Genomic DNA, 14197 nt, shown 5'->3' with positions numbered 1-14197 from the left:
ATTTAACTCAACTATTCTCTCTCTCTCTCTCTCTCACTCACACACACACACTGGGCTGTTCCTTATAAGCTGGCTGGCTGTTGAATATTCCTCTTCTATTTCTTGTTGATTGCACTTGAAATACCTTTACACACAATACACGTTATTCATAGGAAACAAGTGGGGGAAAAGAAAAGAAAAAGAAAAAAGAAAGGCCCTGGCTCAAGAACTTCTTAACCCCCCCCAAACAAAATTACACTAAATTACCCTCCACAAGTTTCATGAATTTTGACTTTTAATTTTATAAAATAAATTACCTTTTCCTCTTATAAATATGAAGATTCACTTATTCTCTTCCACATTTTAATAATTTTATTTTTTTCAATCCGTTTTATATACACACCCCCTAAATTACCCTCCACAAGTTTCATAAATTTTGACTTTTAATCTTATAAAATAAATTATGTTTCTCTCTTATGAATATGACGATTCATCTATTCTCTTCCACATTTTAATAATTTTATTTTTATTTTTATTTGTTCAATTCATTTTATTCTATTTCTTTCTAATAACTAAATAGGGCCCAAGAGCCACTGCTTAAATTGAGATAAACTAACCAATATAGAGTAGGGGACTCATGCGCCTCTCACAACATAAAATAGGAAACTGACAACTGATCTGATAACAAATAATAGGAAATAATTTTACAATATTAAACAATTAATAAATCCCTAGTTGTAGAAAATCCTAAGCTAATTTAGGTGGATAAAACCCCAGTCATCAATAATATATATACTCCCTCAAATTTCAAATATAGGAAAAAATAATCAATTCACACAGTTTAAGAAAGTTGGTTAAGTATAATAATTATATTTGAAGTTAAAAAAACTTGGACTAAATTATCCTTGTAATTACTTAAACAAATTTGTCTAGTAAAAATAACATTGACTTTATTAGGGACAATTTAGAAAAAAATATAATAAATGCTTCTTGAAATTTGTAATTTTATTTATAAATAAAAACAAAGAGACACTAACAGGAGTTAAGTCTAGCAGAAGAGGCTAATTTCTTACAATGTGGTAAATCCAAGTTCAATCTCTGTTGGAAGAGGTATCCACTTTTAGTGTCCAACTATGTCTTGAATAGGATTATCTTCAATAAGAGAACATATATGACCAATCATGGAAAACAAAGAAACACATGGCAGTTTCCCTTCCATTTAATGACGGAGTAGTATAATATTTGAATATTTGAATAGTAGCCTTGAATATTTGAATAGTTGGGTTAATTCTAAAAAAAAATCACTGATTAGTTTATCCCATATATATATATATATATGCATCATTTATTTCATTGATGTTCTTTGAATTTAAGTTTTAGTTCTTCTTTTTCTGATTAATTTTTTTTTCCAGATATCTGACGAAATTTGATCAGGTACCATTTCTCTCTTCAAAATCTGAAATCGTCTGGCTCAACAATTGTCTCAATATGCATGATTAAAATCATATGTAAGTATTTAGCAAATAAATAAAAACAATATAATTAAAAATAAAGAAAAGAAATATATAATGCACTTTCTCTGTTTTATATCACTCTCAGATTTTCTTTTTTTTTTTTTTTTTTAATTGAAGGGCAAGCACAAGGCTTGAAGAGCTCACAAAGGAGTCATTAGGCTGTGCTAAGCATATCTTCGTGTATAAAAGTAATACATTCATCCAGAACATCATTCATAAAAGTAATAATATAATCGGACCAGTGTCACGGCTCTCGCTTGCAATGGAATCAACGTAACACAGCGAAATAATCTCTCTATAGGCATATGGTGCATTTCAGCTTCAATATTCCCATAGATAAGATCACGATCCAAGTGGCTTTCCAAGGTGCAATGAGTCCCACATCATGAACCTCATAAGTTGAGTAAGGTTTATAAGTGTAAAAGATTTCTCCTCTTAATAGGTGTTCGTGGTTGAACAATAAATAACAGGCATGCCAAAGATGCTGAATCTCAATAAATAACGAAAGGGTTTTGAGTTTCCTTACCATAGCTTGCTCAGATGTAAAAAGATAGAAAGTTTTGGTAGAACAAGTGTGTAATTTAATTGAAGTGTAAAAATTACAAACAAAAAATAAGAATTAAAAAAAGGCTAATGAATGTAAAATATGTGAGTCTTGATCAAGTGTTGACTGGTTTTTTCTGTTGTTCTTCTTTCTATTTATAATGTCGGATAGCAAAAGCCCTTTTCTTTGAGACTTAGCACATTCTATTGAAGAATCAAGACTCTCACAAAACTTATGGCACGATCTCTCTATTTTGATAACCAGCCCGTTTCATCGAACTACTCGGGCACTTAGGATCGTGTCCTCGTGCTAACGGTATGATATTTGAAGCTAACGGGATTTTGACATGTTTATTTGTTGTGGACTTGAGCTTCGGGCCGGCCTCTTTGGTTTATATTGGACCTGGTGCTTCGATTAATTAGCGTAACTAGCCTCGTGACCTATTTGAACGATGTTTTATATTTAGCCCAAACAATAAGCTAATTTTTTGGAATAACTTCTCTCTTTAAACTTGTGTTTATAACATTGATGTATTTAATAGCAGAGCTATGTATATTTGAGGGTGGCCAATACACCCCCTCACATGGAGAAAATTGCATAGATAGTATGTCAAAATTACAATTCTGCACCCATAGTTTTAGAATTTTGAACACTCTGGGCTTGATAAAAAATATTTAGGTTCAAAAACTTCTTAAATAAATGATATTTTAACTCATACCTCATAAATTTAAGCAAAAAAAATTATATTCATTTGACAAGTTATTACAAAAATGGATTAAGAGTTGTTTATTTTACAATAAAATCCAAACACAACAAATTAAAATCATTCTTTTCGCTAATATTTTTCTTTTTTTAAATCAAATTCTATATCAACTTTCTCAACATATTTTTTTGCCCAAATAAATCCTTCGTACATTTTTTCAAATAAAAATATGCATAACTTTACTTATGTTATTATATTTTTTGTCTAATGTGATTATTTTTTAGAATTATTATAATATTTTTTAATTATTAATTTTTAAATTGAGTTGTCTCGCACTCCTTGACTTTAGGTTCTAGCTCCATCACTAGTAGTATTATAATAAGTCTCACATTAAATAGCCTCACAAGCTAAGTGAGGTTTATAAATGTAAGAAACTCTTTCTTTTAATGGGTTAATCTTTTGGATTGATGAGCTCTCTTGTAGGCTTGTGCTATTGACACAAGAGTGGTTCATCATCTTCACACCAAGAAGCTTGTGCATCTCTGTTAAAGAGTCAGAAAATAGGTGTCCTTTAGAGAAACCGAGTCTCGATGATATCATGACATGCCTCCAAACCTACCTTCATTGCTATAGTGCTTCAGCTATCACTACAGGAATATCTTCTAGGGCACGTTTCAAACCCTTAATCCATTTCCCATTAGAATTTCTAATCATACCTCCACTAGCAGCATATATCTCTCTGAGGATTGATTGAGGCATCCACATCAACGCCGCAACGCGTACCGCATTCTCTGGAGGTGAGATCCAAACATATATAGTCTGTTGCCACCGATTGTGGGAGGATAATGTGCCTGAAATTTCCATCTGCAACATGCCCATGAAGATGCTAAAGACAACTATGAATCAATTCTGAGGGATCGAGCCTGTCATTCTCAAAGATGAATCTGCACTGCTTCTTTATATTGCGCATAATTGCATAACTCCATCCCATATCAACATATATATATATATATATGTATGTATAATAAAATCAATGATAAAGCCATACTATTTGTTATGAATGGCATATTACTTCTCAAATTTTGTGCGGTAACTGGCAAGACACAGAAATAGTTCTCAATATATAGTGATCATAGTAATTGTTTGGGAAAAACTTGCACACTTAGGCTTATATACTTAAAATGCTTGTATCCAATTAAATCAATACATGTGGATCTTTTATAAATTATCTTTTCTATAAAAAAGCATTATCATTAATTATATTAATATATTAGGATCCACATGTCATGATATGATTTAATATAAGCATATTAAGTATATAAGGTTAAGGACATTAGTCTTACTCTTAATGTTTTCTATCCCGATATGGCAATATCAATGTGTGTGTGTGTAAGTTCTTTCCCAAATATCTTCTGATGCAATAAAAACCTGTTTGATTATATCTAGGAAAATATAATTTAAGTTTCTTAACTTTTAAGTTATTAATCAGTTTACAAATTATGAATAAAAACAATGTAGTCCTTATATATAGTTTTTTTTACTTAAAATAAGTCAATCCTTGTGTTTAAACTGGTATTAGTGTAAGTTGTTCTGGAATTGTTGATTCATATGTCAACTCTGAGGAAATATAACATTTAATATTTCAATTATCTCGCAATTATGGATACAACAACAACAACAACAACAACAACAACAAGCCTTTATCCCACTAGGTGGGGTCGGCTACATGGATTGCAAGACGCCATTGTACTCTATCATTTATCAAGCTTTTAGGAATATTATTAATTAAGAGATCGCGTTCAACAACTTCCAAGAGTGTTCTCTTAGGCCTTCCTCTACCTCTCTTAATCGGACTCAAAGTTATATGTTCCACTCTTCTTACTGGTGCCTCCCTTGGTCTTCTTTGGACATGCCCAAACCATCTCAACCGATTTTCTACCATTTTTTCCTCAATAAGTGTCACCCTAACTTTTTCGCGTACGTGCTCATTTCAAATTTTATCTTTACATGTATGTCCGCACATCCATCGTAACATTCTCATCTCTGCTACTCCAACTTTATGCTCTTGCTGTCCCATTAGAGCCCAGCATTCACTACTATATAACATTGCCAGTCTGATAGCAGTGCGATAAAACTTTCCTTTAAGTTTATTAGGCACCTTACGATCACAAATAACTCCTTTAGCTTTTCTCCAATTAAACCACCCAGCTTGAATTCTATGTGAAATATCTCTACTGATTTCGCCATCATTTTGAATAATGGCTCTCAAATATCTAAACTTTTCCACTTGAGGTATAATTTAATCTCCTAATTTCACTTCCAAATTATTATCGAATAGTCCTTTACCAAATTTACAATATAAATATTCCGTCTTACTCCTACTCAGACGAAAACCTTTCGACTCCAATGTCCTCCTCCATAACTCAAGTTTGCAATTAACCTCTTCTCTTGTCTCTGCTATAAGAACTATATCATCCACGAAGAGCATACATTTCGAGATTTTCTCTTGAATATGTTCCATCAAAACATTTAAAATCAAGTTGAACAAATAAGGACTCAGAGATGATCCCTGATGTAGTCCAATCTTTATAGGAAAATCCTTTGTTTGACCACTAGGAGTTCTTATACTAGTTTTTACCCCCTCATACATATCTTGAATGGCTTTAATATAAGCAATTCGTACTCTCTTTTTTTCCAACGCTTTCCAAAGCACTTCTCTTGGTATGCGGTCATAAGCTTTTTCCAAATCAATAAAAACCATGTGTAGATCTTTATCTTTACAACGATACTTTTTCATTAATCCCCTTAGTATATAAATCGCCACTGTAGTTGATCTACCTGGCATAAAACCAAATTGATTCTCAGAAATACTTGTCTCCAATCTCAACCTTTGCTCAATTACTTTCTCCCACAATTTCACTGTGTGGCTCATGAGTTTAATCCCTCTATAGTTAGTACAATTCTGAATATCTCCTTTATTTTTATAAATAGGAATTAATGTACTTCTCCTCCACACATCAGGCATTTTCTTGGACCGTAAAATCACATTAAATAACTTAGTTAACCATCTCACCCCTTCTTCACCTAAACATTTCCATGCTTCAATAGATATACAATCAGGTCCGTTGGCTCTACCATTTGCCATTTTCTTAAGAGCTTCTTTTACCTCCTTATCACATATTATTTGATAGAATGACAAATTTTATTCTCCTTCACCAGTTACTAAATCTTCCAAGTTACTAGATGAATCCTCTCCATCATTGAAAAGTTTAGAAAAGTAAGTCTCCCATCTATTTTTAATTTCATCATCTATAACTAAAATTCTTTCCTCTTCATCCTTAATACACCTTACTTGTTCTAGATCTCTTAATTTTCTTTCCCTACTCTTGGCAATCTTATAAATATTTTGCTCTCCTTCCTTCGTCTCAAGATTCTTATAAAATTCTTCAAAAGCTTTAGAACGAGCTTCACCCACAGCTCTCTTAGTTTCCTTCTTAACCATACGGTACCTCTCCCAATTTTTCTCATTGTTACACAAATGTATGGCTTTAAAACAGTTCTTCTTATACTTGATTTTGTCCTGTACACTATTATTCAACCACCAAGACTCCTTATCTCTCGGACCAGAACCTTTCGATTCTCCCAAAACTACTTTTGCAACCTCCCGTATCTTTTTAGCCATATCCTCCCATATGATGTTAGCACCTCCCTGAGATTCCCAAATTCCTTTATCCAAAAGATTTCCCTTGAAAATATCTCGCAATTATGGATCTCATTCTAATTTCAAAATAGGGATCTAGTTTGATAGGCCCACTCATATTGGGCCTAAATTATAAGAAATAGATGGGGAATAGGCCAAAAGATGGCCTCAAATTTGTTGCACTGCACACAAAAATAAGAAAAGTCGTCCCCAACACAAAAAAAGAAAAAAAAAAGAAAAAACGATGTTTTCACACACACACACACACACACAAAACAAGGGCCAACACACACACACACACACACACACACACAAACAAGGGCCAGGCCAGAAAATTAACCGAAACTACAAAACTGTGATTGGTCAATGGCAAGCAATATCATTAACAAAATCACCTCCCTTACTTGAAAACATTTTCGGGTTCAAATTTAGCATTGACATGTTGACGTGTGTTTCCATTTTTTATGGAAAAGGGAAGGGTTATAGTAGAGGTATTTTTTTTTTTAAAAAAAAGATGAGGCTTGGAGTCACGAGCTCTTTGTGCACAAGGACCCTCAAGGATTGATAATTCGTTTCATATAGAGAACATTGGCCTCCTTTGCTAGAGAAATTTTGATTGCACACATCCATCCTTTTATTGGAGCAAGATAATCCTATTTAAAGCACAGTTTGATACAAAATGTAGGTACCTCTCATAACAATGTATTAATAAAAATTTAAATATTAATTCATCATTATTGTGATATGAAGGATAAATTCTTTTTTCTAAACTCAACTATTTGCTTTTGTCGTTGGAGAGATGCAATTGAACTGTATTTCCCATTTGAAAGCCAACATACTCATAATTTCAATAAAGATCAAAGCTAGAATTAATATTGTATGAATTTTATTTAACTTTTTTTGGCGCAGGAGAACCTTAGAGGAATAGTTGACCAGTTTACGAATCAACTACTCAATATGACTAAACTATTTTTTTTTTTGGTGAAAACACTATGGCTTTTTTTGAGGGGGGGCTGAAAACACTATGGCTAAACTTTTATTTGCTCTAATAATACCCCAAATGTTTGAGGATACCAAACGGCGGAATAAAAAGAAAATTATTGATGGAGACTATACGTGCTTGTGTAACCAGAAATTATGGCGAATTTACAGGGTTGAGATAGAGGAGGGAAATGGTTATGAATGAAATAAGGTGGCAGGGTTGTCACGTGTTGGTTGAGGCATATGATCGATCACTTGGCCCATGATACGGCAATAATTGTAGATGAGGAATGGCAAATGACTCCATTCCGGGCACTGACTTTCCCTAATTATATGCCAATGTTGTAACTACCCTCCTCCATTATATTTACTAATATCTAGGCTCAATCATTCATTTCTTTTTTCTTTTTCTTTTTTTAATTTTCTCCCCTATCATTTTCCTCATTTAATTCACAGTTTCTAGTATTAATAAAATTTCCAGTTAATAAAATCTTGATATTTCACTTTACAAAAATATGTTTACAACCTTTGAATAATGGGGAATAATACAAACAGACAATATGGAGTTGCTTGCTTAGGAGTATAATATGGAAATTCAGGTTAATCTATCCAATTAAACTAGTAAATCCAGTGACAAAGCCACATGTAGGGTGAGGCAGGCATATGGGAAAAATAAGATGCATGGAGTATAAGTTTTTATATTTTACAATTTGCACCCTCCCTTTCTTATATTTTGCACCTCCTTATTTTAATATTGTAAACTTTAAACCCATTTTAATATTTCTTTTTAGCCTAGATCTAAAATTCAATTTTTTTAACTTAAAGCCTAGTGAATATTAGCCCACAATTTCATTATATCTAAACAACAATATTATTTATTAATGTTTTTGAAAAATAGAAAAAGAAAACCTAATTTGACTAAATTAAACCCACATTTTCCTCTTCCTAAATACTAGGAAGGGACTAATAAGACAAAAAAATAATGAAGAATGAAGATTTAAGACTCGAGTAAATTCATTGGATACATTTCATTGACTTGTTGCACTTATAAGTTTGCAAGTAAAAGTTGAATTAATAAACAAAAAGAAAGAAAGAAGGAAGAGAAATAGTGAATTTGAAAAAAAAAAAATTTTTTTCTTATATTAAGGATCTTTGCTCTGCCACTAAGTAAATTGTTAAACCAATGTCTTAACTAGTTTAACAACATGTTTTTTTTATAATAGATCTGATTGCAGTTTAACTACAATTTGACCATTAACTTTTAAATTAATAATCCCTTGATTGGTTTTAATAATCAGTTTTGCTTTCAATAATTAGAGAAGATAGATTCAACTTTGGTAATGAAATTTTTTCTACTTGGTTCCCTCCAAGCCGTAACTTCCCAAACAGTAAAACCTCACATTTTTCTCAAAACTAACTAAAGAAGCAGTATAAAACAGAAAACATGGAAGTTCAACTTCTCTAATATTTATTATATATTTTTATAAACTTATCCTTAAAAAATATAAAATAAAATTTAATTAAAAGTATATTTTTTTATAGCATATAAAAAGTCTACTCCCTGTAGGGTGGAAGAGAGTTGGATTGGTTCAAATACAGGACATTATTATAAATGTTTGATGTATTAATATATTTTACAAATGCCCTCTACTATTCATAGAGTTAAGTTCTCATTAAGAACGAGAGGGAGAGAAAGAATACATTTGAGTAATTAATTAGGGTCATTGTGAAAATAAAATTTTAATTTGAGATAAATTGAATGAATTTAACAAATATTATAATCTTAGTAAGGTAGTTGTTGTTTACCATTACAACTATTGAAGATCACAAGGTGTATATTTATTTAAAAAGTAATTAGACTTCCCGAAAATACTTTGTTTGAGTTATATTATAAGACACTTTTAACTACTTCATCAAACTTAAGAAGAAGTGACTAAAACATCAAATTTATTTAATTATTTTCAATGTTATATGTATTTATTAGAAAAATTCAAAATTTATATTACATTATCTTTCTTTTTTAATAAATTTAAATAAGAATAATATTAAAAAAATATAAATAATATTATATTAAGTGACTTATTATAAAAATTATCCATCTCTTCATTTCTAAAAGATGTCTTTAATATGGAAATATGGGTCAATTTACCTAGATGATGAACTGCAAATCATTGTTTTGATCAATTTCATAAAAAGACGTGTTTGATGTAGTTTAATTATAATTTTAAACATTAACATTTGAATCAATATTTTAATCAATTTAATAACCAGCTCAATTTTCTGTACCTAATAAAAATTAGAGGGAGTAACTATTTAAACAAGAAATTATTTATCAATTTTTTGTCAAGAAAGATGTACTACTTCGAAGAAAATTTAGTTAATTACCAATCAATTTTTGAGATTTATTTATTGTTTTGTTCTAAAAGATTTATTTATTGTTTGAGTTTCTATTATTTTCTTAAAAGTGAAGGGCCCGCTATTGGTGACATGCTTCAATCAGAGTGTAGCGTGATGCAGCCATACAGAAGCATAATGAAGAAGTTCAGAGTATATTTGTTTGTTTTCTGGGTCCATGTCTGAACAATCGAGCAGCTAAATATATTTTTATTTTTAATTTTTTTAAAAAATAAAAAGTACAAAATATTTATTAATAAAATAAAAAGTAAGAAAATTATTTGTATGCATGATACGAAATCTTGAAAGTCTCATGAAAATTATTTCAGAATTAAATTTCATCGTTATAAATAAAATTTATTTCAAAATTATTTATATGCATAATATAATACAAGCGAAATCTAACAATTTCTACTTCACCTAATAAACAGTAAACAGTAGTAGTAATTTAATTTTAATAAATAATTTTTTTATATAATTGAAAAGATATATTTTTTTAGATGTACAGATAATATAGTAGTACTTTCCAGGCTGTGAAATTTAATTATTTTCGGATAACAGAGAGAGAACATTACATGACACGCATCTGAAATTCTGAATGTTGGTTTGGCGTTACCAGTTGCCACTATCCCTCTTGCCAATCAACTTGGAACTGCATGATTGCATTGGCGCAGTAGCTCGAACGTTATAAATACCCTTTCACGGCCTTCATTTCCCTCCAGAGTCGAGCTCGAGCCTTCAGTACAATCAAAGGCGGCAGACTGTCCCTTCCATTGAAAGCTAATTGTTCACCAAAACTTCGAACAACTATGGGCACCATCCAGGTGGATATCTCTCCCGTGTGCCACGTGGTGGCCATGCCTTACCCAGGCAGAGGCCACGTCAACCCCATGATGAACCTCTGCTCCATGCTGGCTTCTCGGAAGCCAGACATTATCGTCTCCTTCGTCGTCACCGAGGAATGGCTCGGCTTCATCAGGTCGGAGAGAAACCCGACAACGTCCGGTTCGCTACCATACCCAACGTTATTCCGTCCGAGTTGGATCGGGCCAAGGACTTTCCGGGTTTCATGATCGCCGTCTCCACCAAGATGGAGGCTCCGTTCCAGGAGCTTCTGGATCGGCTTGACCCGCCCGTCACCGCCATAATCGCCGACACGAAGCTTGTTTGGTCTATCGGTCTTGCCAACCGCAAGAGCATGCCCATTGCTTCTCTTTGGCCTATGTCTGCTACTATTTACTCGCTGCTCTACCACTTTGATATGCCCAAAGACAAGGGCCATTTTCCCATTGACATCTGAGGTTTGTTATTATTTAGGATTTAAATTCACTAGAATTGCGATTGCTAAATTTATGTAAGGTTCTATTTTTGAAAAATTATGTTATTATTTTACATAAAATATTTTTTTCTTTCTTAAAAAAAGTAAATTTTACAGAAATTTATTGGTCAGTAATCGCATTATTTACTATACTCAATATTTGAGCAGTTAATGGAATTTTAAGTTATATGTTTACACAGGGCACCTTCTGGGCTCATTTTTTTTATCTTTAATGTAAGGCATATCATGTGATATTAATTATATTTTTTTAATATTATTCTATTTGAAGTCATTAACTATAAGAGAGAATATAATGTAAATTCAAAAAAATTTCATTTAAACAAAGGTAAAATTAAAATTTTATTTTATTTTTAGACAAAGTTGCTCATTGATTTCGCTGAAGTAATTGAATGTGCCTTATAACAAATATTGGAGGAAATAATTAATAAATGAAGACATTTTATTTAATATTTTTGTTTAATTTTTATATTATAAGGTTTGAATTCCAAGCCTTTGCACGCACTACTTCACCTCAACTAATTATTATTATTATAAACCATATCTGAATATATATTTGGAAGCGAGAAAACTAAAATCTGTTAAGAGAAACATAGTAGCTTTGTGGTCGGACGTCCTCAAGGATTCAAGTCATATGCTACGAACTCATAATTTAACATTACTTGATTTGTTCTGTAACGTTTGTTTTCTTTTCTTCTTCTTCTTTCTTGTTTTTTTTTTTGGTGATAATAAGATTATGGTGTTAATTATGTATCAGAAATGGGAGATGAAATTGTAGACTATATTCCTGGAATGGCCCCAACACAAATCAGAGACCTCCCAACTGTGTTTCACGGTCAAGATCTAAAACTCCTCCAACGTGCCCTGGACACCGTCCGATTGGTCTCCACCTCACTGTGCCTCATGTTCACCACCGCCTACGAGCTCGAACCCGAAGCAGTCAACGCTTTACGATCCAAATACAACATCCCCGTCCTCCCCGTGGGCCCTAGCGTCCCTTTCTTCAAGTTCACCGACCCCGCCATCGCCGCCGCCACCGCCACTGCCGCTGCAAGCACCAACGACTACTTCAAGTGGCTTGATTGCCAACCTGACGCCTCCGTCCTCTACATCTCCCAGGGAAGCTTCCTCTCCGCCTCAAACACCCAAATGGACGAGATCGTGGCCGGGATTAAGAGCAGTGGAGTCACGTACCTCTGGGTGGCGCGTGGAGACACGAGCAGTCTCAAGGACAGGCTCGGGGAAAAAGGCATGGTGGTGCCGTGGGTTGATCAACTGAAGGTATTGTGCCACCCGGCGATCGGAGGGTTCTGGTCACACTGTGGATGGAACTCGTCGCTGGAGGCGGCGTTCTCCGGCGTTCCGGTCCTGACGTTTCCGATATTCTGGGACCAGGTGCCGAACAGTAAGAGGATAGTGGATGAGTGGAAGAGTGGGTGGAGGGTGAGGAAGAAGATTGGGTTGGAGAGACTTGTAAGCAGAGAGGAGATAAGTGAGCTTGTGAGGAAATTCATGGATAGTGAGGAAGATGAGATTAAGGAGATGAGGAAGAAGGCTAAAGGGCTTCGTGAGGCTTGTTTGAAGGCTGTGGCTCCTGGTGGTTCTACTCAAGTCAATCTCGATGCTTTCATTGAACACGTTTGTAAGCTCCAAGTCAACCGCAAGTAAATTATTAGCAGATCATCAGATTGACTGGACTTGATTTTCTTACTTGTTGAAGGAGAAAATGATGTTGAGAAATAAATGGATTTTTAACAAGGAGTAGCTTCTTGCTATCTGGATTCTCAGTCTCAGTAGTATTTGCACGATTTGATGGTTTCTATGTTAAATTGAGTCCCAGAATTAAATATCAAAAAATTAAATATTTATCATTTATTCCCTAAGACATTTTGGGTATTTCAAAATGCAATTAATAATAATTTTTTTCTTCTTCCCTATGTCATTGTTGCTGTTCTCGTTGAGGGAGCTTTGATTTTCCTTTAGTTCTTCCTCTTCTTCGCTACTACTGTTTGCGAGGTGAGTGAGGGTGGAATTGGAGTAGGAAGCTCATGGTAGGTAAAATTTATTATAATTGCTTCCGTGGCTGCAGAAAAAATGAATTTATATCTTATTCCTTAGAGCTAAATTGTTGGGGAGTTGGGTTAATTGTAAAGCATGATGAATTTAAATATTGGTGTTTGGAAAGTGGTGGGCTAGGGATTTGAAGGTAATTAAGAAGCTTGATGGAATTGTTTGGAAATTGATTTTTCAAGTGTGTTGGGCATCGTCAAGTCAATGGTAACCCAATATTACCTCTCATAAATTTACAAAGAATGACCAACAAAAATAACAAAAAAAAAAACCTCAAACAAAAATTAATACTAATTAAGTCCTTTAAACTAGAAACAAATCCTAGTAGACTAATAATATCTTATTCATATAAAATATAAAAGTATCATTTTAACCAACTACTTTGACCAACTAATGAGTGATTATCAAATCACCAATGTTGGAAACATCAGGAAGTAATTAAAACAATTATATTTGGTTTAACAAAATCTTGTTGAATTGTCATGTGCAAACGTGCTATAGAAGTATTGTATATAGATGATCATTGGGTCTATTAGACCTTAATTAGGTATTAGAATTGGACCCTAATGGTATTGGGCTACATTTAAGTCCAATTAGATTGACCACATTTGAACCCTTGATTTTGGGCCTTTGGCATATAGCCTAAGGTCCCTTTGGCCACAACCAACACTTAAAATTTAAGTTTTCTATATATGCATTTTTTTTTGGTCAAAAATAGATAGAGAGGGCAAGTGAGATTGAAAGAGCTGACTGAGCTCTACTAAGGTTTATAAGATTTAGCTATTTGAAGCTATTAGAAGCCTTTAAACTCTTGGATAATTCTTCTAACATCTTCATCCTTATGCATTTTTATTGTGAGTTTCTTGGTATTAGTGTATGGAGTTCCAAAATGGTGTTTTTTCATCTATTGATCTAACTCTAGAGCCCTGTTTGGTAGGAAGGATTGGGAGTGTGGGACTGGTATTAGGATTGAATA

General features: G+C 33.1%; 1 protein-coding gene across 1 annotated transcript; it reads left to right on the top strand.

Moving 5' to 3' along the window:
• The first annotated feature begins 11864 nt into the window (after positions 1–11864).
• LOC129312741 (UDP-glycosyltransferase 87A2-like) lies at positions 11865–12884 on the top strand. Its single transcript, XM_054955427.1, has one exon. It carries the CDS (start codon positions 11911–11913, stop codon positions 12817–12819), a length of 909 nt encoding a protein of 302 aa, XP_054811402.1. The 5' UTR covers positions 11865–11910; the 3' UTR covers positions 12820–12884.
• Positions 12885–14197: the final 1313 nt, after the last annotated feature.

Source organism: Prosopis cineraria, unplaced genomic scaffold (assembly GCF_029017545.1).
Source record: "Prosopis cineraria cultivar Desert tree isolate PC_DT_omini unplaced genomic scaffold, ASM2901754v1 PC6, whole genome shotgun sequence".
In the NCBI taxonomy this organism is placed as follows: Eukaryota; Viridiplantae; Streptophyta; class Magnoliopsida; order Fabales; family Fabaceae; genus Prosopis; species Prosopis cineraria.
This window is presented reverse-complemented; position numbering and strand designations above follow the sequence as displayed.